General features: G+C 46.6%; 1 protein-coding gene across 4 annotated transcripts in view; it reads left to right on the forward strand.

The window, feature by feature from the left end:
• The first annotated feature begins 3,998 nt into the window (after positions 1 to 3,998).
• sergef (secretion regulating guanine nucleotide exchange factor) overlaps positions 3,999 to 24,663 on the forward strand; it is a 38,729-nt gene continuing 18,064 nt past the window's right edge. For 3 of the 4 annotated variants that reach the window (XM_064929105.1, XM_064929106.1, XM_064929108.1), the window contains exons 1-8: positions 3,999 to 4,136; positions 4,467 to 4,602; positions 4,930 to 5,082; positions 5,251 to 5,406; positions 6,625 to 6,801; positions 19,135 to 19,299; positions 20,880 to 21,046; positions 22,786 to 22,822. In XM_064929105.1, the coding sequence (XP_064785177.1) occupies positions 4,095 to 4,136; positions 4,467 to 4,602; positions 4,930 to 5,082; positions 5,251 to 5,406; positions 6,625 to 6,801; positions 19,135 to 19,299; positions 20,880 to 21,046; positions 22,786 to 22,822 (1,033 nt within the window). In that variant the 5' untranslated portion in view covers positions 3,999 to 4,094. The remainder of the gene's footprint in view (positions 4,137 to 4,466; positions 4,603 to 4,929; positions 5,083 to 5,250; positions 5,407 to 6,624; positions 6,802 to 19,134; positions 19,300 to 20,879; positions 21,047 to 22,785; positions 22,823 to 24,663) is intronic. The other variant, XM_064929107.1, reaches the window with a different exon arrangement.

A 24,663-nucleotide genomic window follows, 5' to 3' on the forward strand; every position in this document is an offset into this window, starting at 1 on the left:
AAGGTGGGAGAGATAGAGGGGGAGAGAGAGAGAGGGAGAGGGAGGAACAGGGAGAGGGAGGGAGAGAAGGTGGGAGAGATAGAGGGGGAGAGAGAGAGAGGGAGAGGGAGGGACAGGGAGAGGGAGAGAGAGAAGGTGGGAGAGAGGGACAGGGAGAGAGAGGGAGAGAGAGAAGGTGGGAGAGAGAGGTGCCAGTGGATGGTAAATAGGTGCCAGTGGATGGTAAATTAATAATGAACATTGTCACATTTTGACCCCCATGGTGGCACCATTATAATACTTCATCTTCTTTTGTCGGTGTAGAGAGTCAACATGGTGTTTTCCACCACGCTCTTCCTCCTTCCTCCTCCCCTGTAGAGGTAGAACACCTGGTCGTCATGTTGTCATAACTAACATACTGACCACACTGCTCACGCACGCCAACGAGCATCTGCATTGCCAAACACTAACACAGAAGTCAGTTCTATTTGTGACGCTGAACGCAGTGCAAGTCCTGCCTCTCTCATCTCCTCGTTGGCTGTTAGAAGCACATACCCACGTGCCATCTCCTCACTGGTTATATCCATGTGGGTGATTGAAAGATGAAGAGGTCAGTCAGTCGGTCGTGGTAATACTATGAAAGTTAGATGCCAATCGCCATGCAAAGTACAAAGAAGAAAAAGCCTGTAAGGTTAACCATTTTATGTGTTGATTAATTGTCGGAGTAGAGGACCTTGTGCACTACAGGTAAAATAACAACTCAACATTTACATCCCATGACAAATTAGCTAGCAACAGGTACTGATCTGTTGCACCCTCTACAACCACTGTGACTATTATTCGAACCTGCTGGTCGTCTATGAACGTTGAACATCTTGAAGAGCAATCTGGCCTTAATGGCGATGTACTCTTATAATCTCCACCCGGCACAGCCAGAAGAGGCCTGGCCACCCGTCAGAGCCTGATTCCTCTTTAGGTTTCTTCCTAGGTTCCTCCCTTTCTAGGGAGTTTTTGTAGCCAACATGCTTCTACATCTGCATTGCTTGCTGTTTGGGGTTTTAGGCTGGGTTTCCTTATAGCACTTTGTGACATCAGCTGATGTAAAAATTGATTTATAAATACATTTGATTGATTGAATGATCTGCCAACCCCCATGGTCATTGATCTGGGCCTCCCCCAAGCCATACCTGCCATGTACACATAACTATTGTGGTATCTCTAACGTAAATAAATACCATACTTGTAATCCACAGGAGGATGGTGGCACCTTAATTAGGGAGGATGGGCTTGTGGTAATGGCTGGAGCAGAATAGGTGGAATGGTATCAAATACATTAAACACATGATTTCCATGTGTTTGATTCCATTCCATTCTTTAAAAAAAAAGGATTAAAAATGTAATTAACTAGGCAAGTTAAATTTTTATTTTCAATGACAGCCTAGGAACAGGGGGTTAACTGCCTTGCTCAGGAGCAGAACGGCAAATTTTTACCTTGTCAGCTCGGGGATTCGATCTTGCAAACTTTTGGGTTACGAGCACAACTCTCTATCCACTAGGCTACCCTGCCACCCCTGTTTTAAATCTCTCCATTTGCTTATTTCCAGGTGTTATTATGAGTCGTCCTCCCCTCAGCAGCCTCCTGTGTTGTAATCCATCTCTCTATTACACCCACCCCTTATCTTCTATTTATCCAGAAGGTGATTTAATTACTGGGGATCATATGGGTGTCCAATACAGTTCATTCAGGAAGTATTCAGACCCCTTGCATTTTTCCACATTTTGTTACATTACAGCCTTATTCTAAAATTGATTACATCCCCCCCCCTCCTCATCCATCTACACACAATAACCCATGATGACACCACAATAACCCATGATGACACCACAATAACCCATGATGACACCACAATAACCCATGATGACATCACAATAACCCATAATGACATCACAATAACCCATGATGACATCACAATAACCCATAATGACATCACAATAACCCATGATGACATCACAATAACCCATGATGACATCACAATAACCCATGATGACATCACAATAACCCACAATGACAAAGCAAAAACACTTTTTTAGACATTTATAAAATAATAAAACACAGAAATATCACATTTACTTAAGGATTCAGACCCTTTACTCAGTACTTTGTTGAAGCACCTTTGGCAGCGATTACAGCCTTGTGTCTTCTTGGGTATGACGCTACAAGCTTGGCACACCTTTATTTGGAGAGTTTCTCCCATTCTTCTCTGCAGATCCTCTCAAAGCTCTGTCATTTTGTTTGGGGAGCGTTGCTGCACAGCTATTTTCAGGTCTCTCCAGAGAAGTTTGATTGGGTTCAAGTCTGGGCTCTGGCTGGGCCACTTAAGGACATTCAGAGACTTGTCCCGAAGCCACACCTGCATTGTCTTGGCTGTGTGTTTAGGGTCGTTGTCCTGTTGGAAGATGACTCTTCGGCCAGTCTGAGGTCCTGAGTGCTCTGGAGCAGGTTTTTATCAAGGATCTCTCTGTACTTTGCTCTGTTCATCTTTCCCTCGATCCTGACAAGTCTCCCAGTCCCTGCCGCTGAAAAACATCCCCACAGCATGATCTTGCCACCATCATGCTTCACCGTAGGGATGGTGCCAGGATTCTTCCAGACATGACTCTTGGTATTCAAGACAAAGAGTTCAATCTTGGTTTCATCAGACCAGAGAATCTTGTTTATCATGGTCTGAGAGTCCTTTAGGTGCCTTTTGGCAAACTCCAAGCGGGCTGTCATATGTTTTTACTGAGGAGTGACTTCTCTACCAAAAAGGCCTGATTGGTGGAGTGTTGCAAAGATGGTTGTCCTTCTGGAAGGTTCTTATATCTCCACAAAGGAACTCTAGAGCTCTGTATGAGGGATTATCGGGTTCTTGGTCACCTTCCTGACCAAGCCCCTTCTCCCCCGATTGCTCAGTTTGGCCGGGCAGCCGGTTCTAGGAAGAGTCTTGGTGGTTCGAAACTTTTTCAATTTAAGAATGATGGAGACCACTTTCGATCCTGCAGACATTTCAGTTGTTTTTTTAAATATAAATTTGCAAAGAAAATCTAAAAACCTGTTTTTGCTTTTTCATTTTGGGGAATTGTGTGTTGTTTCAATCAGTTTTAGAATATGGCTGTAATGTAACAACAACATATGGAAAGAGGAAGGGGTCTGAACACTTTTCGAATGCACCATATATTCCTCCCATGTTTGTGTATATAATATTGAGTTGTTGCTGGGATGAATTTAAGGGTGTAAAATATAATAATATTATTCAAACGTGATAATCGATTCAACAATGTTTCTACTGTGAAGAAAGGTACCCTGGTTATGTATAAGTCTAAATGTTTGTGTGTGGGTAGCCTAGTGGTTAGAGCGTTGGACTAGTAACCGGAAGGTTGCGAGTTCAAACCCCCGAGCTGACGAGGGACAAATCTGTCGTTCTGCCCCTGAACAGGCAGTTAACCCACTGTTCCCAGGCCGTCATTGAAAATAAGAATTTGTTCTTAACTGACTTGCCTGGTTAAATAAATCCGATTTTAGTTTTAAAATTATATACCAGAGACTTTTTATGAAGAGCATACTGTGACTATGCATTTTTATAGCGACTTCTCTAGAGTTGTCGTCCTATCAACAGAGATTTTCACTGGAGGAAAAACAGAACGTTTAACATTCATGGAGAATTCAATTGTAAATTTGCTAAACATGCATATTCATCCTGATATAATAGGATAGAATATAATAGAGAGTTGTAGATCTACGCCACACCTCTTTTTGGGTCGTAACTAGTTACCACAGCCACAAAGTCATAATTACGTCTGAACCCCGCTTATTTCTACCATTTATCTTCTTAAAATCTGATTTCAAACCTAATCCTAACCGTATATCTAACCTGAATGAAGACCAAAAAACACATGTTTGTTTTCATGATATTTTAGGATAGCCATTTTGACTTTGTCGCTGTGGTAACTAGTGACCATCCTCTTTAGCCACACTCAACATGGTGGAAAACCACTGACGTATGTAAACAAACTACTTTACTACTTTACAGCAACTACGATCTACTGTCGTAAATTACATTTGGCATCCCCATGCTATGGATACAAGCTTGCTGACAGAATTATGTGTCTACACGTGGGTAAGTTTCTTTAGCAACCAATTTTTTTTTGTATGTATCATGACACTCGTATTTAGCTATTAAGATCCTGTTTGTTTGTGATACTAACGTTAGCTAGCTACGTTTTCAAGTTTCAAGAACGCTAGCTACCAAAACTCATGTTAGCGCCAGTTAGCTAACGTTAACTAACTAGAATTATCTAACTAGTGAAAGTGAACTAGAGTAGTAAAATCTCTCCGTCTCTGGCAGTTGAGTTCCGGTGATTTACTGAAGCAATGTCATATGTTAAATATGAACACAGTAGGAACTGCATCTCAATTTGCACTGTCAATACCTCCTGAAACATTGCAGGGAACCAACAGCTATTGGCAGTTAGGACAGGGCCATGTTGAAGACCTGTCAGTGCCCAGGCTCGCTGATGGAGCCCTACATATGGGGACGGTGCGCCAACTCAGTGGAGGTGGTGGGCATTCGGCTGTGGTCTCTGGTGCGTGTGGCTCATGATGGCATTTTTGTTGTCATGAAGAAAGCTATCTAATATCTGCAAAGGGTTGACTTTGTCTCCCTCTGCTGGACATATGGCTTCTACTTTTGGTGTGTCAATAAAGCTATGTGAATAACATTTTTCTGCGTATGCATTACACAGTATACACAACTAATAAGTTATTATCCTTCTCTTCTTCTACCTCCCTCATTCTCTTCCTCCTCTACCGCCTCTTCCACTTCCTTGTCCACCTCCTCTTCCTCCACCTCCTCTTCCTCCACCTCCTCTTCCTCCACCTCTTCCCCCACCGCCTCTTCCTCCTTCCTCCAGAGAAAGGAGAGCTGCTGGTGTGTGGCCAGAACCACAGAGGTCAGCTGGGACTGGGTCACAGTTTAGAGGTCACCACCTTTCAACTCTGTCCTCTCATTGGTCAGAGGGTTGCACACGTGTCCTGTGGTTGGGATTTCACACTCGTCCTCACTGGTGAGTGGAAGAGAATGTACTGCTCATTCTCTCTGGGGAGAGAGGCAGAGAATGTACAGTAGCGACCTGGAGCAGCTTCCTGTGACAGTCATCACAACACCTGAATGTCTTGACGTATATCTAGGGGTTCATGCTTGTCATTTTATATCAACATGTTTTGTTTCTCAGATCATGGCCAGGTACTGACGTGTGGATCTAATGCATACGGCCAGTTGGGTGTCTCAGAGCCAATCCCTCATTCTGTGGTGCTGCTGCCCATTCAGTCTGTAAGGGAGCCAGTGATCAGAGTGGCAGCAGGACTCAGACATTCACTAACTGTCACTGGTAAGACATGCCTGTCACTGGTAAGACATACCTGTCACTGGTAACACATACTGGTAAGACATACCTGTCACTGGTAACACATACTGGTAAGACATACCTGTCACTGGTAACACATACTGGTAAGACATACCTGTCACTGGTAAGACATACCTGTCACTGGTAAGACATACTGGTAAGACATACCTGTCACTGGTAAGACATACCCGTCACTGGTAAGACATACTGGTAAGACATACCTGTCACTGGTAAGACATACCCGTCACTGGTAAGACATACTGGTAAGACATACCTGTCACTGGTAAGACATACCTGTCACTGGTAAGACATACCTGTTCACTGACCTCACAGCCACGGAGCCTCCAAATGACATTCATAAATATGTTATAGTTCTGACGACAGATCCAATCTCTGAATTTAACTTTTACACTCACTCTGGTCCTCATTGCTTTACGTGGTTCTGTGTAGTGTGTGTCCTCATTGCTGTAAGTAGTTCTGTGTAGTGTGTGTGTCCTCATTGCTGTAAGTGGTTCTGTGTAGTGTGTGTCCTCATTGCTGTAAGTGGTTCTGTGTAGTGTGTGTGTCCTCATTGCTGTAAGTGGTTCTGTGTAGTGTGTGTCCTCATTGCTGTAAGTGGTTCTGTGTAGTGTGTGTGTCCTCATTGCTGTAAGTGGTTATGTGTAGTGTGTGTGTCCTCATTGCTGTAAGTGGTTCTGTGTAGTGTGTGTGTGTGTCCTCATTGCTGTAAGTGGTTCTGTGTAGTGTGTGTGTGTGTCCTCATTGCTGTAAGTGGTTCTGTGTAGTGTGTGTCCTCATTGCTGTAAGTGGTTCTGTGTAGTGTGTGTGTGTGTGTGTCCTCATTGCTGTAAGTGGTTCTGTGTAGTGTGTGTGTGTGTCCTCATTGCTGTAAGTGGTTATGTGTAGTGTGTGTGCTATGTAAATAGTTCAGTCTTCCTCTCAGTCACTACAGAGCAGGTGGTTAATAGTGGTTAAGAACGTCGGGCCACTAACCGAAAGGTCTCTGATTTGAATCCCCGAGCCGAGTAGGTGAGAAATCTGTCAGTCTTGAGCAATGCATTTAACCCTAATTGCTCCTGTAAGTCGCTCTGAATAAGAGCGTCTGCTAAATGACTCAAATGTAAATGTACCATCATCAATGCTTTCTTTCTAATGGGGCACAATAATCACCAATACGTCTTTCTCCTTGTGTTCTATCTCCAGCCACAGGTAGTGTTTACCAGTGGGGTATGGGTCTCTCTGGCCAGGCTAAGAGAGCTCTGAGTCCACAGCCTGTCCCAGAACACTTCACCTCCAAGGTACCTTGTCTGGTCCCAGGTCTGGAACAGGTGATTTCACACAGTGTTGCTGCAGGCTCCGCCCACTCTGTGAGCCTTACTGGTGGGTGACTGTTATTGCTCTCCAGTCTGCTGTTCTGCTAGTCTCCAGTCTGTTGTTCTGCTAGTCTCCAGTTTGTTGTTCTGCTAGTCTCCAGTCTGTTGTTTTGCTAGTCTCCAGTCTCCAGTCTGCTGTGCTGCTAGTCTCCAGTCTGCTGTGCTGCTAGTCTCCAGTCTGCTGTGCTGCTAGTCTCCAGTCTGCTGTTCTGCTAGTCTCCAGTCTGCTGTTCTGCTAGTCTCCAGTCCCCAGTCTGCTGTTCTGCTAGTCTCCAGTCTGCTGTTCTGCTGTTCTCCAGTCTGCTGTTCTGCTTGTCTCCAGTCTGCTGTTCTGCTGTTCTCCAGTCTGCTGTTCTGCTAGTCTCCTGTCTGCTGTTCTGCTGGTCTCCAGTCTGCTGTCTGCTGTTCTGCTAGTCTCCAGTCTGCTGTTCTGCTAGTCTCCAGTCTGCTGTTCTGCTAGTCTCCAGTCCCCAGTCTGCTGTTCTGCTAGTCTCCAGTCTGCTGTTCTGCTGTTCTCCAGTCTGCTGTTCTGCTAGTCTCCAGTCTGCTGTTCTGCTAGTCTCCAGTCTGTTGTGCTGCTAGTCTCCAGTCTGCCGTTCTGCTAGTCTCCAGTCTGCTGTTCTGCTAGTCTCCAGTCCCCAGTCTGCTGTGCTGCTAGTCTCCAGTCTACTGTTCTGCTAGTCTCCAGTCTGCTGTTCTGCTAGTCTCCAGTCCCCAGTCTGCTGTTCTGCTAGTCTCCAGTCTGCTGTTCTGCTGTTCTCCAGTCTGCTGTTCTGCTAGTCTCCAGTCTGCTGTTCTGCTGTTCTCCAGTCTGCTGTTCTGCTGTTCTCCAGTCTGCTGTTCTGCTGTTCTCCAGTCTGCTGTCTGCTGTTCTGCTAGTCTCCAGTCTGCTGTTCTGCTAGTCTCCAGTCTGCTGTTCTGCTAGTCTCCAGTCCCCAGTCTGCTGTTCTGCTAGTCTCCAGTCTGCTGTTCTGCTAGTCTCCAGTCTGTTGTTCTGCTAGTCTCCAGTTTGTTGTTCTGCTAGTCTCCAGTCTGTTGTTTTGCTAGTCTCCAGTCTCCAGTCTGCTGTGCTGCTAGTCTCCAGTCTGCTGTGCTGCTAGTCTCCAGTCTGCTGTGCTGCTAGTCTCCAGTCTGCTGTTCTGCTAGTCTCCAGTCTGCTGTTCTGCTAGTCTCCAGTCCCCAGTCTGCTGTTCTGCTAGTCTCCAGTCTGCTGTTCTGCTGTTCTCCAGTCTGCTGTTCTGCTTGTCTCCAGTCTGCTGTTCTGCTGTTCTCCAGTCTGCTGTTCTGCTAGTCTCCTGTCTGCTGTTCTGCTGGTCTCCAGTCTGCTGTCTGCTGTTCTGCTAGTCTCCAGTCTGCTGTTCTGCTAGTCTCCAGTCTGCTGTTCTGCTAGTCTCCAGTCCCCAGTCTGCTGTTCTGCTAGTCTCCAGTCTGCTGTTCTGCTGTTCTCCAGTCTGCTGTTCTGCTAGTCTCCAGTCTGCTGTTCTGCTAGTCTCCAGTCTGTTGTGCTGCTAGTCTCCAGTCTGCCGTTCTGCTAGTCTCCAGTCTGCTGTTCTGCTAGTCTCCAGTCTACTGTTCTGCTAGTCTCCAGTCTGCTGTTCTGCTAGTCTCCAGTCCCCAGTCTGCTGTTCTGCTAGTCTCCAGTCTGCTGTTCTGCTGTTCTCCAGTCTGCTGTTCTGCTAGTCTCCAGTCTGCTGTTCTGCTGTTCTCCAGTCTGCTGTTCTGCTGTTCTCCAGTCTGCTGTTCTGCTGTTCTCCAGTCTGCTGTCTGCTGTTCTGCTAGTCTCCAGTCTGCTGTTCTGCTAGTCTCCAGTCTGCTGTTCTGCTAGTCTCCAGTCCCCAGTCTGCTGTTCTGCTAGTCTCCAGTCTGCTGTTCTGCTAGTCTCCAGTCTGCTGTTCTGCTAGTCTCCAGTCTGCTGTTCTGCTGTTCTCCAGTCTGCTGTTCTGCTTGTCTCCAGTCTGCTGTTCTGCTGTTCTCCAGTCTGCTGTTCTGCTAGTCTCCAGTCTGTTGTGCTGCTAGTCTCCAGTCTGCCGTTCTGCTAGTCTCCAGTCTGCTGTTCTGCTAGTCTCCAGTCCCCAGTCTGCTGTGCTGCTAGTCTCCAGTCTACTGTTCTGCTAGTCTCCAGTCTGCTGTTCTGCTAGTCTCCAGTCCCCAGTCTGCTGTTCTGCTAGTGTCCAGTCTGCTGTTCTGCTGTTCTCCAGTCTGCTGTTCTGCTAGTCTCCAGTCTGCTGTTCTGCTGTTCTGCTAGTCTCCAGACTGCTGTTCTGCTAGTCTCCAGACTGCTGTTCTGCTAGTCTCCAGTCTGCTATTCTGCTAGTCTCCAGTCTGCTATTCTGCTAGTCTCCAGTCTGCTATTCTGCTAGTCTCCAGTCTGCTATTCTGCTAGTCTCCAGTCATTTGTTCTGCTAGTCTCCAGTCTGCTGTTCTGCTAGTCTCCAGTCCCCAGTCTGCTGTTCTGCTAGTATCCAGTCTGCTGTTCTGCTGTTCTCCAGTCTGCTGTACTGCTAGTGTCCAGTCTGCTGTTCTGCTGTTCTCCAGTCTGCTGTTCTGCTAGTCTCCAGTCTGCTGTTCTGCTGTTCTGCTAGTCTCCAGACTGCTGTTCTGCTAGTCTCCAGACTGCTGTTCTGCTAGTCTCCAGTCTGCTATTCTGCTAGTCTCCAGTCTGCTTTTCTGCTAGTCTCCAGTCTGCTATTCTGCTAGTCTCCAGTCATTTGTTCTGCTAGTCTCCAGTCTGCTGTTCTGCTAGTCTCCAGTCTCCAGTCTGCTGTTCTGCTAGTCTCCAGTCTCCAGTCTGCTGTTCTGCTAGTCTCCAGTCTCCAGTCTGCTGTTCTGTTAGTCTCCAGTCTGCTGTTCTGCTAGTCTCCAGTCTGCTGTTCTGCTAATCTCCAGTCTGCTGTTCTGCTGTTCTGCTAGTCTCCAGTCATTTGTTCTAGTAGTCTCCAGTCCCCAGTCTGCTGTTCTGCTAGTCTCCAGTCTGTTGTTCTGCTAGTCTCCAGTCTGCTGTTCTGCTAGTCTCCAGTCTCCAGTCTGCTAGTCTCCAGTCTGCTGTACTGCTAGTCTCCAGTCTGCTGTACTGCTAGTCTCCAGTCTGCTGTTCTGCTAGTCTCCAGTCTGCTGTTCTGCTAGTCTCCAGTCTGCTGTTCTGCTAGTCTCCAGTCTGCTGTTCTGCTAGTCTCCAGTCTGCTATTCTGCTAGTCTCCAGTCTGCTATTCTGCTAGTCTCCAGTCTGCTATTCTGCTAGTCTCCAGTCTGCTTTTCTGCTAGTCTCCAGTCTGTTGTTCTGCTAGTCTCCAGTCATTTGTTCTGCTAGTCTGCTGTTCTGCTAGTCTCCAGTCTGCTGTTCTGCTAGTCTCCAGTCTGCTGTTCTGCTAATCTCCAGTCATTTGTTCTGCTGTTCTGCTAGTCTCCAGTCTGCTGTTCTGCTAGTCTCCAGTCTGCTGTTCTGCTGTTCTGCTAGTCTCCAGTCATTTGTTCTGCTAGTCTCCAGTCCCCAGTCTGCTGTTCTGCTAGTCTCCAGTCTGCTGTTCTGCTAGTCTCCAGTCATTTGTTCTGCTAGTCTCCAGTCCCCAGTCTGCTGTTCTGCTAGTCTCCAGTCTGCTGTTCTGCTAGTCTCCAGTCATTTGTTCTGCTAGTCTCCAGTCCCCAGTCTGCTATTCTGCTAGTCTCCAGTCTGCTGTTCGCTAGTCTCCAGTCTGCTGTTCTGCTAGTCTCCAGTCTGCTGTTCTGCTAGTCTCCAGTCTGCTGTTCTGCTAGTCTCCAGTCTGCTGTTCTGCTAGTCTCCAGTCTGCTGTTCTGCTAGTCTCCAGTCTGCTGTTCTGCTAGTCTCCAGTCTGCTGTTCTGCTAGTCTCCAGGCTGCTGTTCTGCTAGTCTCCAGTCTGCTGTTCTGCTAGTCTCCAGTCTGCTGTTCTGCTAGTCTCCAGTCTGCAGTTCTGCTAGTCTCCAGTCTGCTATTCTGCTAGTCTCCAGTCTGCTGTTCGCTAGTCTCCAGTCTGCTGTTCGCTAGTCTCCAGTCTGCTGTTCTGCTAGTCTCCAGTCTGCTGTTCTGCTAGTCTCCAGTCTGCTGTTCTGCTAGTCTCCAGTCTGCTGTTCTGCTAGTCTCCAGTCTGCTGTTCTGCTAGTCTCCAGTCTGCTGTTCTGCTGGTCTCCAGTCCCCAGTCTGCTGTTCTGCTGTTCTCCAGTCTGCTGTTCTGCTAGTCTCCAGTCCCCAGTCTGCTGTTCTGCTAGTCTCCAGTCTGCTGTTCTGCTAGTCTCCAGTCTGCTGTTCTGCTAATCTCCAGTCATTTGTTCTGCTGTTCTGCTAGTCTCCAGTCTGCTGTTCTGCTAGTCTCCAGTCTGCTGTTCTGCTAGTCTCCAGTCTGCTGTTCTGCTGTTCTGCTAGTCTCCAGTCATTTGTTCTGCTAGTCTCCAGTCCCCAGTCTGCTGTTCTGCTAGTCTCCAGTCTGCTGTTCTGCTAGTCTCCAGTCATTTGTTCTGCTAGTCTCCAGTCCCCAGTCTGCTGTTCTGCTAGTCTCCAGTCTGCTTTTCTGCTAGTCTCCAGTCTGCTATTCTGCTAGTCTCCAGTCTGCTGTTCGCTAGTCTCCAGTCTGCTGTTCTGCTAGTCTCCAGTCTGCTGTTCTGCTAGTCTCCAGTCTGCTGTTCTGCTAGTCTCCAGTCTGCTGTTCTGCTAGTCTCCAGTCTGCTGTTCTGCTAGTCTCCAGTCTGCTGTTCTGCTAGTCTCCAGTCTGCTGTTCTGCTAGTCTCCAGTCTGCTGTTCTGCTAGTCTCCAGTCTGCTGTTCTGCTAGTCTCCAGTCTGCTGTTCTGCTAGTCTCCAGTCTGCTGTTCTGCTAGTCTCCAGTCTGCAGTTCTGCTAGTCTCCAGTCTGCTATTCTGCTAGTCTCCAGTCTGCTGTTCGCTAGTCTCCAGTCTGCTGTTCGCTAGTCTCCAGTCTGCTGTTCTGCTAGTCTCCAGTCTGCTGTTCTGCTAGTCTCCAGTCTGCTGTTCTGCTAGTCTCCAGTCTGCTGTTCTGCTAGTCTCCAGTCTGCTGTTCTGCTAGTCTCCAGTCTGCTGTTCTGCTGGTCTCCAGTCCCCAGTCTGCTGTTCTGCTGTTCTCCAGTCTGCTGTTCTGCTAGTCTCCAGTCCCCAGTCTGCTGTTCTGCTAGTCTCCAGTCTGCTGTTCTGCTAGTCTCCAGTCTGCTGTTCTGCTAGTCTCCAGTCTGCTGTTCTGCTAGTCTCCAGTCTGCTGTTCTGCTAGTCTCCAGTCTGCTGTTCTGCTAGTCTCCAGTCTGCTGTTCTGCTGGTCTCCAGTCCCCAGTCTGCTGTTCTGCTGTTCTCCAGTCTGCTGTTCTGCTAGTCTCCAGTCCCCAGTCTGCTGTTCTGCTAGTCTCCAGTCTGCTGTTCTGCTAGTCTCCAGTCTGCTGTTCTGCTAGTCTCCAGTCTGCCGTTCTGCTAGTCTCCAGTCTGCTGTTCTGCTAGTCTCCAGTCCCCAGTCTGCTGTTCTGCTAGTCTCCAGTCTGCTGTTCTGCTAGTCTCCAGTCTGCTGTTCTGCTAGTCTCCAGTCTGCTGTTCTGCTAGTCTCCAGTCTGCTGTTCTGCTGGTCTCCAGTCCCCAGTCTGCTGTTCTGCTGTTCTCCAGTCTGCTGTTCTGCTAGTCTCCAGTCCCCAGTCTGCTGTTCTGCTAGTCTCCAGTCTGCTGTTCTGCTAGTCTCCAGTCTGCTGTTCTGCTAGTCTCCAGTCTGCCGTTCTGCTAGTCTCCAGTCTGCTGTTCTGCTAGTCTCCAGTCCCCAGTCTGCTGTTCTGCTAGTCTCCAGTCTGCTGTTCTGCTAGTCTCCAGTCTGCCGTTCTGCTAGTCTCCAGTCTGCTGTTCTGCTAGTCTCCAGTCCCCAGTCTGCTGTTCTGCTAGTATCCAGTCTGCTGTTCTGCTGTTCTCCAGTCTGCTGTTCTGCTGTTCTCCTGTCTGCTGTTCTGCTGTTCTCCAGTCTGCTGTACTGCTAGTCTCCAGTCTGCTGTTCTGCTGTTCTCCAGTCTGCTGTTCTGCTAGTCTCCAGTCTGCTGTTCTGCTGTTCTGCTAGTCTCCAGACTGCTGTTCTGCTAGTCTCCAGACTGCTGTTCTGCTAGTCTCCAGTCTGCTATTCTGCTAGTCTCCAGTCTGCTATTCTGCTAGTCTCCAGTCTGCTATTCTGCTAGTCTCCAGTCATTTGTTCTGCTAGTCTCCAGTCTGCTGTTCTGCTAGTCTCCAGTCTCCAGTCTGCTGTTCTGCTAGTCTCCAGTCTCCAGTCTGCTGTTCTGCTAGTCTCCAGTCTCCAGTCTGCTGTTCTGTTAGTCTCCAGTCTGCTGTTCTGCTAGTCTCCAGTCTGCTGTTCTGCTAATCTCCAGTCTGCTGTTCTGCTGTTCTGCTAGTCTCCAGTCATTTGTTCTGCTAGTCTCCAGTCCCCAGTCTGCTGTTCTGCTAGTCTCCAGTCTGCTGTTCTGCTAGTCTCCAGTCTGCTGTTCTGCTAGTCTCCAGTCTGCTGTTCTGCTAGTCTCCAGTCTGCTGTTCTGCTAGTCTCCAGTCTGCTGTTCTGCTAGTCTCCAGTCTGCTGTTCTGCTAGTCTCCAGTCTGCTGTTCTGCTAGTCTCCAGTCTGCAGTTCTGCTAGTCTCCAGTCTGCTATTCTGCTAGTCTCCAGTCTGCTGTTCGCTAGTCTCCAGTCTGCTGTTCGCTAGTCTCCAGTCTGCTGTTCTGCTAGTCTCCAGTCTGCTGTTCTGCTAGTCTCCAGTCTGCTGTTCTGCTAGTCTCCAGTCTGCTGTTCTGCTAGTCTCCAGTCTGCTGTTCTGCTAGTCTCCAGTCTGCTGTTCTGCTAGTCTCCAGTCTGCTGTTCTGCTGGTCTCCAGTCCCCAGTCTGCTGTTCTGCTGTTCTCCAGTCTGCTGTTCTGCTAGTCTCCAGTCTGCTGTTCTGCTAGTCTCCAGTCCCCAGTCTGCTGTTCTGCTAGTCTCCAGTCTGCTGTTCTGCTAGTCTCCAGTCTGCCGTTCTGCTAGTCTCCAGTCTGCTGTTCTGCTAGTCTCCAGTCCCCAGTCTGCTGTTCTGCTAGTATCCAGTCTGCTGTTCTGCTGTTCTCCAGTCTGCTGTTCTGCTAGTCTCCTGTCTGCTGTTCTGCTGTTCTCCAGTCTGCTGTACTGCTAGTCTCCAGTCTGCTGTTCTGCTGTTCTCCAGTCTGCTGTTCTGCTAGTCTCCAGTCTGCTGTTCTGCTGTTCTGCTAGTCTCCAGACTGCTGTTCTGCTAGTCTCCAGACTGCTGTTCTGCTAGTCTCCAGTCTGCTATTCTGCTAGTCTCCAGTCTGCTATTCTGCTAGTCTCCAGTCTGCTATTCTGCTAGTCTCCAGTCATTTGTTCTGCTAGTCTCCAGTCTGCTGTTCTGCTAGTCTCCAGTCTCCAGTCTGCTGTTCTGCTAGTCTCCAGTCTCCAGTCTGCTGTTCTGCTAGTCTCCAGTCTCCAGTCTGCTGTTCTGTTAGTCTCCAGTCTGCTGTTCTGCTAGTCTCCAGTCTGCTGTTCTGCTAATCTCCAGTCTGCTGTTCTGCTGTTCTGCTAGTCTCCAGTCATTTGTTCTGCTAGTCTCCAGTCCCCAGTCTGCTGTTCTGCTAGTCTCCAGTCTGTTGTTCTGCTAGTCTCCAGTCTGCTGTTCTGCTAGTCTCCAGTCTCCAGTCTGCTAGTCTCTAGTCTGCTGTACTGCTAGTCTCCAGTCTGCTGTTCTGCTAGTCTCCAGTCTGCTGTTCTGCTAGTCTCCAGTCTGCTGTTCTGCTAGTCTCCAGTCTGCTGTTCTGCTAGTCTCCAGTCTGCTGTTCTGCTAGTCTCCAGTCTGCTATTCTGCTAGTCTCCAGTCTGCTTTTCTGCTAGTCTCCAGTCTGTTGTTCTGCTAGTCTCCAGTCATTTGTTCTGCTAGTCTGCTGTTCTGCTAGTCTCCAGTCTGCTGTTCTGCTAGTCTCCAGTCTGCTGTTCTGCTAATCTCCAGTCATTTGTTCTGCTGTTCTGCTAGTCTCCAGTCTGCTGTTCTGCTAGTCTCCAGTCTGCTGTTCTGCTAGTCTCCAGTCTGCTGTTCTGCTGTTCTGCTAGTCTCCAGTCATTTGTTCTGCTAGTCTCCAGTCCCCAGTCTGCTGTTCTGCTAGTCTCCAGTCTGCTTTTCTGCTAGTCTCCAGTCTGCTATTCTGCTAGTCTCCAGTCTGCTGTTCGCTAGTCTCCAGTCTGCTGTTCTGCTAGTCTCCAGTCTGCTGTTCTGCTAGTCTCCAGTCTGCTGTTCTGCTAGTCTCCAGTCTGCTGTTCTGCTAGTCTCCAGTCTGCTGTTCTGCTAGTCTCCAGTCTGCTATTCTGCTAGTCTCCAGTCTGCTGTTCGCTAGTCTCCAGTCTGCTGTTCGCTAGTCTCCAGTCTGCTGTTCTGCTAGTCTCCAGTCTGCTGTTCTGCTAGTCTCCAGTCTGCTGTTCTGCTAGTCTCCAGTCTGCTGTTCTGCTAGTCTCCAGACTGCTGTTCTGCTAGTCTCCAGTCTGCTATTCTGCTAGTCTCCAGTCTGCTATTCTGCTAGTCTCCAGTCTGCTATTCTGCTAGTCTCCAGTCATTTGTTCTGCTAGTCTCCAGTCTGCTGTTCTGCTAGTCTCCAGTCTCCAGTCTGCTGTTCTGCTAGTCTCCAGTCTCCAGTCTGCTGTTCTGCTAGTCTCCAGTCTCCAGTCTGCTGTTCTGTTAGTCTCCAGTCTGCTGTTCTGCTAGTCTCCAGTCTGCTGTTCTGCTAATCTCCAGTCTGCTGTTCTGCTGTTCTGCTAGTCTCCAGTCATTTGTTCTGCTAGTCTCCAGTCCCCAGTCTGCTGTTCTGCTAGTCTCCAGTCTGTTGTTCTGCTAGTCTCCAGTCTGCTGTTCTGCTAGTCTCCAGTCTCCAGTCTGCTAGTCTCTAGTCTGCTGTACTGCTAGTCTCCAGTCTGCTGTACTGCTAGTCTCCAGTCTGCTGTTCTGCTAGTCTCCAGTCTGCTGTTCTGCTAGTCTCCAGTCTGCTGTTCTGCTAGTCTCCAGTCTGCTGTTCTGCTAGTCTCCAGTCTGCTGTTCTGCTAGTCTCCAGTCTGCTGTTCTGCTAGTCTCCAGTCTGCTATTCTGCTAGTCTCCAGTCTGCTTTTCTGCTAGTCTCCAGTCTGTTGTTCTGCTAGTCTCCAGTCATTTGTTCTGCTAGTCTGCTGTTCTGCTAGTCTCCAGTCTGCTGTTCTGCTAGTCTCCAGTCTGCTGTTCTGCTAATCTCCAGTCATTTGTTCTGCTGTTCTGCTAGTCTCCAGTCTGCTGTTCTGCTAGTCTCCAGTCTGCTGTTCTGCTAGTCTCCAGTCTGCTGTTCTGCTGTTCTGCTAGTCTCCAGTCATTTGTTCTGCTAGTCTCCAGTCCCCAGTCTGCTGTTCTGCTAGTCTCCAGTCTGCTTTTCTGCTAGTCTCCAGTCTGCTATTCTGCTAGTCTCCAGTCTGCTGTTCGCTAGTCTCCAGTCTGCTGTTCTGCTAGTCTCCAGTCTGCTGTTCTGCTAGTCTCCAGTCTGCTGTTCTGCTAGTCTCCAGTCTGCTGTTCTGCTAGTCTCCAGTCTGCTGTTCTGCTAGTCTCCAGTCTGCTATTCTGCTAGTCTCCAGTCTGCTGTTCGCTAGTCTCCAGTCTGCTGTTCGCTAGTCTCCAGTCTGCTGTTCTGCTAGTCTCCAGTCTGCTGTTCTGCTAGTCTCCAGTCTGCTGTTCTGCTAGTCTCCAGTCTGCTGTTCTGCTAGTCTCCAGTCTGCTGTTCTGCTAGTCTCCAGTCTGCTGTTCTGCTAGTCTCCAGTCTCCAGTCTGCTGTTCTGCTAGTCTCCAGTCTGCTGTTCTGCTAGTCTCCAGTCTCCAGTCTGCTGTTCTGCTAGTCTCCAGTCTCCAGTCTGCTGTTCTGCTAGTCTCCAGTCTCCAGTCTGCTGTTCTGCTAGTCTCCAGTCTGCTGTTCTGCTATTCTGCTAGTCTCCAGTCTGCTGTTCTGCTAGTCTCCAGACTGCTGTTCTGCTAGTCTCCAGTCTGCAGTCCTCTATTCTGACTGGAGATCCACGTGCTTTACTTGAATTTTCCCATGTACACAAATGAATGATTTAAGAGAGTGTGAATTGCACCCACAGAAAAGCATTTTACCTCAGAACAACAGAGACCATTTGATGCTTTTGTATTTTTCTTTATTATGTATTAGAGCAGCGAGTCCCAAACTTCTTATTTTGTTTTATTCAAAACTCAGTCCGACCTTCAACTTCCTCTTGAAAGTTGTAATAGTCGAAAGCACAAGGTGTGATATCTAGATTGGGTGGTGCATCATCAGTTCCTCTCATCATGGCAGACCTGACAGAGATATTTATAACTAGTCAGAAATGTCCAGATCAACTAGTCCATGTCAACTAACGATTTTTAAGCCAATAGATTTTGTTGTAATGTTTGAGTCACTCAAATATCACATGAATACACATTAGACATGGAAAAATGTGTAGAATTGCAAGCAAATTATATTTTTAAAACTGCGACATGTTCTCGACACCCCATGACAAAATGTGTAGAATTGCAGGAAATACTGTAAACTTTAAACCTGACAGTTTGTGTCATGGACAGTGCTTGTCCCTATAGAAATGGACATGGGGGGGGGGGGTTGTGTGTGTTATATTACTCACTGTGAAAATGAATCAGCGTTTACCCACCTCTTTCTACCATGACATCACTGGTTTACATACATTCTCCATTGAATTACGCTTTCAATGGTGATGATCTTTATGCTTGCATTCATCTTGGCATGTTTGTCTGTGTCTCAGTGTTGTGTTATAGCAGGGGGTCGTGTGTTGTGTTATAGCAGGGGGTCGTGTGTTGTGTTATAGCAGGGGGTCGTGTGTTGTGTTATAGCAGGGGGTCATGTGTTGTGTTATAGCAGGGGGTCATGTGTTGTGTTATAGCAGGGGGTCATGTGTTGTGTTATAGCAGGGGGTCATGTGTTGTGTTATAGCAGGGGGTCATGTGTTGTGTTATAGCAGGGGGTCATGTGTTGTGTTATAGCAGGGGGTCGTGTGTTATAGCAGGGGGTCACGTGTTGTGTTATAGCAGGGGGTCGTGTGTTGTGTTATAGCAGGGGGTCATGTGTTGTGTTATAGCAGGGGGTCATGTGTTGTGTTATAGCAGGGGGTGGTGTGTTGTGTTATAGCAGGGGGTGGTGTGTTGTGTTATAGCAGGGGGTGGTGTGTTGTGTTATAGCAGGGGGTCGTGTGTTGTGTTATAGCAGGGGGTCGTGTGTTGTGTTATAGCAGGGGGTCGTGTGTTGTGTTATAGCAGGGGGTCGTGTGTTGTGTTATAGCAGGGGGTCGTGTGTTGTGTTATAGCAGGGGGTCGTGTGTTGTGTTATAGCAGGGGGTCATGTGTTGTGTTATAGCAGGGGGTCATGTGTTATAGCAGGGGGTCATGTGTTATAGCAGGGGGTCATGTGTTGTGTTATAGCAGGGGGTCATGTGTTATAGCAGGGGGTCATGTGTTATAGCAGGGGGTCATGTGTTGTGTTATAGCAGGGGGTCATGTGTTGTGTTATAGCAGGGGGTCATGTGTTGTGTTATAGCAGGGGGTCATGTGTTGTGTTATAGCAGGGGTCATGTGTTGTGTTATAGCAGGGGGTCGTGTGTTGTAATTTAACAGGGGGTCATGTGTTGTGTTAAAGCAGGGGGTCATGTGTTGTGTTATAGCAGGGGGTCATGTGTTGTGTTATAGCAGGTGGTCATGTGTTGTGTTATAGCAGGGGGTCGTGGGTTGTAATTTAACAGGTGGTCATGTGTTGTGTTAAAGCAGGGGGTCATGTGTTGTGTTATAGCAGGGGGTCATGTGTTGTGTTATAGCAGGTGGTCATGTGTTGTGTTATAGCAGGGGGTCGTGGGTTGTAATTTAACAGGTGGTCATGTGTTGTGTTAAAGCAGGGGGTCATGTGTTGTGTTATAGCAGGGGGTCATGTGTTGTGTTATAGCAGGTGGTCATGTGTTGTGTTATAGCAGGGGGTCATGTGTTGTGTTATAGCAGGGGGTCGTGTGTTGTAATTTAACAGGGGGTCATGTGTTGTGTTAAAGCAGGGGGTCATGTGTTGTGTTATAGCAGGGGGTCATGTGTTGTGTTATAGCAGGTGGTCATGTGTTGTGTTATAGCAGGGGGTCGTGGGTTGTAATTTAACAGGTGGTCGTGTGTTGTGTTATAGCAGGGGGTCATGTGTTGTAATTTAACAGGTGGTCGTGTGTTGTGTTATAGCAGGGGGTCGTGTGTTGTAATTTAACAGGGGGTCATGTGTTGTAATTTAGCAGGGGGTCGTGTGTTGTAATTTAACAGGGGGTCGTGTCTATCTGTATTCTGTTCTAGCTGAGGGAGATGTGTTCCTGTGGGGCAGTAATAAGCACGGCCAGCTGACCAGTAGCAGTACAGACTCCTTCCTACCCAGACCTGTCCTCCTAGACCGCTCACCACTGGGTGGAGAGAAGGTTTCCCACGTTCACAGTGGCTGGACACACCTGGTGGCCCAAACAGGTGAGAGAGAGAGACACAAAGACATGTTTTTAGTAGGGAGAAAATGTTTTGAAATGGTGTATAATAAGAAGTGATTGTTTTCAGTAGCAAAATTGTTCAAATCCGTGTGCCTTATGTAACACAAATCAATCCATTTTTGGGGGGCATCGACTCTAACTAGAGTGTTTAAATATCAGTATTAATGGTGCTGTGGGAATACTGTTAACACTGTTGAAAGAGGTAACAGATCCTAAAGCATGAAGGTTTAATGCATTATAAATGGGCTATAATGCATCGTAAGACACTATGACCCTGTTAGTGTCTATATACAGTATGACCCTGTTAGTGTCTATATACAGTATGACCCTGTTAGTGTCTATATACAGTATGACCCTGTTAGTGTCTATATGCAGTATGACCCTGTTAGTGTCTATATACAGTATGACCCTGTTAGTGTCTATATACAGTATGACCCTGTTAGTGTCTATATACAGTATGACCCTGTTAGTGTCTATATACAGTATGACCCTGTTAGTGTCTATATACAGTATGACCCTGTTAGTGTCTATATGCAGTATGACCCTGTTAGTGTCTATATACAGTATGACCCTGTTAGTGTCAGTATGACCCTGTTAGTGTCTATATACAGTATGACCCTGTTAGTGTCTATATACAGTATGACCCTGTTAGTGTCTATATACAGTATGACCCTGTTAGTGTCTATATACAGTATGACCCTGTTAGTGTCTATATACAGTATGACCCTGTTAGTGTCTATATACAGTATGACCCTGTTAGTGTCTATATACAGTATGACCCTGTTAGTGTCTATATACAGTATGACCCTGTTAGTGTCTATATACAGTATGACCCTGTTAGTGTCTATATACAGTATGACCCTGTTAGTGTCTATATACAGTATGACCCTGTTAGTGTCTATATACAGTATCTGTTAGTGTCTATATACCAGTATGTTAGTGTCTATATACAGTATGACCCTGTTAGTGTCTATATACAGTATGACCCTGTTAGTGTCTATATACAGTATGACCCTGTTAGTGTCTATATACAGTATGACCCTGTTAGTGTCTATATACAGTATGACCCTGTTAGTGTCTATATACAGTATGACCCTGTTAGTGTCTATATACAGTATGACCCTGTTAGTGTCTATATACAGTATGACCCTGTTAGTGTCTATATACAGTATGACCCTGTTAGTGTCTATATGCAGTATGACCCTGTTAGTGTCTATATACAGTATGACCCTGTTAGTGTCTATATACAGTATGACCCTGTTAGTGTCTATATACAGTATGACCCTGTTAGTGTCTATATGCAGTATGACCCTGTTAGTGTCTATATACAGTATGACCCTGTTAGTGTCTATATACAGTATGACCCTGTTAGTGTCTACCGTCTATATACAGTATGACCCTGTTAGTGTCTATATACAGTATGACCCTGTTAGTGTCTATATACAGTATGACCCTGTTAGTGTCTATATACAGTATGACCCTGTTAGTGTCTACCGTCTATATACAGTATGATCCTGTTAGTGTTTTGCTACCGGTTTATAATGATCTGCAACTCTCTTCCAGAGAGCGGCCGTGTCTTCACTTGGGGCAGAAGCAATTATGGACAGCTGGGGAGGACAGAACTGACCAATCAGAGTGCAGATCAGCAGTCAAGTAGTGCATTGAGAGGAGCTGCCAGCCACTGGACATGTGTCCCTGCAGAAGTCAAGATCCTCTGTGGAGCCTCACAGGTGAGACGGGTCACGGGCAAAACGGGTCAGTCATGGGCAAAACGGGTCACGGACGACACGGGTTACGGGGGCGACACGGGTCATGGGTGTGTTTGCGACAGTGGCCACGTTAGCAGCAGTTGCGCTACAGAAATGAATGATCAATGATTTCACAAACCTCTTGAAGAGAACTTCGGCCCCAGTCCAGCAGCAGAGGGCAGCAGAAACTAAAACACAGAGTCCATGGATATAAAGGTGGTTTTCCACAGAGTGAACGTCTTGATGTCAGGTTGTTGTACTGGTGCGTTGGTTGTTACCTGCATCACTGGCTTCCCTATTAACCGTGTAATAAAGGAACAGTCCAGTGAAACTCTCACTTCTTTTTTTTTTTTTAAAGTTCATGTTCTCTTAACTCATAAATAATGTTGTTGACTCATCCTATATTTGTATTTGTGGCCAATGGATGAATTGGAGAAAAAGAAGAAGAAGAAGAAGAAGAAGAAGAAAAAACACTTATAAAAACCTCACCACTAATGTTTTTTTCAAACAGACTGTTTAGAAAATAGAGGATAATGTAAGACTCTTGAGTAGGATGAGCTGGCCAATCAGCGGTCTACAGGAGGATGAGCTGGCCAATCAGCGGTCTACTAGCATGAATATGTTTAATGACTGGTAGAATTACCATACGCCCACACCATTCTGTTGCTAGGATACGCCCACAACATTCCAACACAGAAAAGCTGCTTTTTAAACACTTAATTAACCATTTCACTCGTATTGTAATTCATTATTGGTCAAATCTGGGAACACTGGACAGATTTATAGCGAATGAAAATGTGCCTTTATACTCACTCACACCCCAGAGACCCACACCTGTATCATCAGTCCCCCACATTAACAACCAGGCACATACTTTTTTCCCATGTAGTGTATGTGGACACCCCTTCAAAATGTGTGGATTCGGCTATTTCAGTCACACCCGTTTTTAAAAATATAATAAATATTTAACATTTTATTTAACTGGGCAAGTTAGTTAAGAACAAATTCTTATTTACAATGACGGCCTACCAGGGAACTGTGGGTTAACTGCCTTGTTCAGGGGCAGAATGACAGATTTACACACTGTTGCTGACAGGGTGTATAAAATCGAGCACACAGCCATGCAATCTCCATAGACAAACATTGGCATTAAAATGGCCCGTACTGAAGTGCTCAGTGACTTTCAATGTGGCACCGTCATAGGATGCCACCATTCCAACAAGTCAGTTTGTTCATTTTCTGTCCTGCTAGAGCTGCCCCGGTCAACTTTAAGTGCTGATATTGTGAAGTGGAAATGTCTAGGAGCAACAACGGCTCAGCCGCGAAGTGGTAGGCCACACAAGCTTCACAGAACGGGACCGCCTTCCGAGTTCCAAACTGCCTCTGGAAGCAACGTCAGCACATGAACTGTTCGTCGGGAGCTTCATGGAATGGTTTTCCATGGCCGGGCAGCTGCACACAAGCCTAACTTCACGATGCTCAATGCCAATCGCCGGTTGGAGTGTAAAGTGCACCGTCATTGGAGCAGTGGAAACACGTCCTCTGGAGGGATGAATCGCGTTTCATCTGGCAGTCTGACGGACAAATTGGAATGTTGACTGGTCTTGGGGAGGGTGTGTTTCCTGTCTCGCCTACATGACTATGTGAGGAATAGACAGGTTGACATTCAACCAATTCATACGATGTAAAGACTTCATCAGATATTTAATTTCTCTCCACAGATTGCCTGTGGATCTGAACATAACCTTGCCATCGTAGGTATGTATTTAATATATTGTTCAATGCAGTCATTGAAACTACAAATTATTTGTGTTGTTATTCTACTGTATTAGGCTATAAATAGACATTCCCCAAAATAATTGGATGATGATGAATGAATGTTAAAATGTACTTTGTCAACCCACTAAGAGGAAGCTAGGGGAGAGGAGGGGAGCAGGGGAGTTTGGAAAATGGGTCAGCAACTCTTTTTATTTTTTATTTTTTTTAAAGCATGTTGTTTTCACTAAGTGCAAGTGACTGAAATGAGACACGTCCCAAATGAGACACTATGCCCTATATAGTGCACTACTGTTGACCAGAGCCCTGTGGATTGTAGCTGGCTGTTATGCGTGACTCATGTTTAGTTACTACAGTAAACTGTGCTCTTACTTCCTGGTTTGAGGAGCCAACCAGAATACAAAAATACATGCGAGGCTTAGTGTGGCATTATGGGGGAAAATGAATATTTGATGGGGTTTTCCTCGCCTGTTCACTTCTTCAATAAGTGAAGGATTCTCCCGTCTAATGCATGACAAACCTCTGGGTGAAATGTTAAATAATTAGTGGTTGAGGGGTAAGTCACATACAAATTGCCTGCTGGAGACTGAGCATCAATCCCTGCATCCATCCTCCCCACTTTCTTCCACTGCCTGTCTCCCCTTCCGATTTCCATTCTGCCTCAATACAATGTAAAATAACTTTAGAAATGCATTGAAATTAAATAATTAGTTAGCTATGAAACCCCCTTTTTTTTAAATCCAAATGTTGGTGAGGTTAATTACAGTTGACCTGACATATGTCCAAATATGGAATGGAATTTATGGATAGAATCATATGCATAGAATTCAATAGAAATCACACGTTTGATTGGACAGTGTTACGGTTTTCTTCCGGTGAAAGAGAGGAGGACCAAAATGCAGGGTGGTTATTTATAAACATCTTTTAATAAAGATGAAAATACGAACAATATACAAAACACAAGAAACGTGAAAAAACTGAAACAGCCCTATCTGGTGCAACAAACACAGAGACGGGAACAATCACCCACGAAATACCCAAAGAATATGGCTGCCTAAATATGGTTCCCAATCAGAGACAACGATAAACACCTGCCTCTGATTGAGAACCACTCTAGGCAACCATAGACTTACCTAGACAAACCCCTAGACAAAACAAACCACATAAATCACCCATGTCACACCCTGGCCTAACCAAAATAATAAAGAGAACACAGAATACTAAGACCGGGGCTTGACAGACAGGACCTTTTTAAAGAATTAGTAAGAGAGAGAGAGATATAATGCTTTACAGTTTAACATCAGGGTGAAATGTTAATTATTTTGTTGACGCTTGAGGCAAATTCAAGGGTTTGGATTATAACTACGTCGCCCTATAGGGATTATCATCTTTGGCTACAGGAAGTAATTACTTCTAGGGAAGACGAGTATCACTGACCGAGTTAATCACTCACACACACACACAGTATATGATAAGCAGAATATGTGTCACTGACAGGGTTAATTAACCAAGCTGCTCTGTGTTAATGAGAAGAGTCAAACACGAGAACAATCACACGGAAGTTTTCACAGTTGTATATTGTGTTTGCACAATGAGGCTGCATCACAAATGGCACCCTATTCCCTATATAGTACACTACTTTAGACCAGAGTCCTATAGAACCCTATTCCCTATATAGTGTAGTACTTTAGACCAGAGCCCTATAGAACCCTATTCCCTATATATAGTGCACTACTTTAGACCAGAGTCCTATAGAACCCTATTCCCTATATAGTGCACTACTTTAGACCAGAGCCCTATAGAACCCTATTCCCTATATTGTG

Source organism: Oncorhynchus masou, chromosome 22 (genome assembly GCF_036934945.1).
Source record: "Oncorhynchus masou masou isolate Uvic2021 chromosome 22, UVic_Omas_1.1, whole genome shotgun sequence".
In the NCBI taxonomy this organism is placed as follows: domain Eukaryota; kingdom Metazoa; phylum Chordata; class Actinopteri; order Salmoniformes; family Salmonidae; genus Oncorhynchus; species Oncorhynchus masou.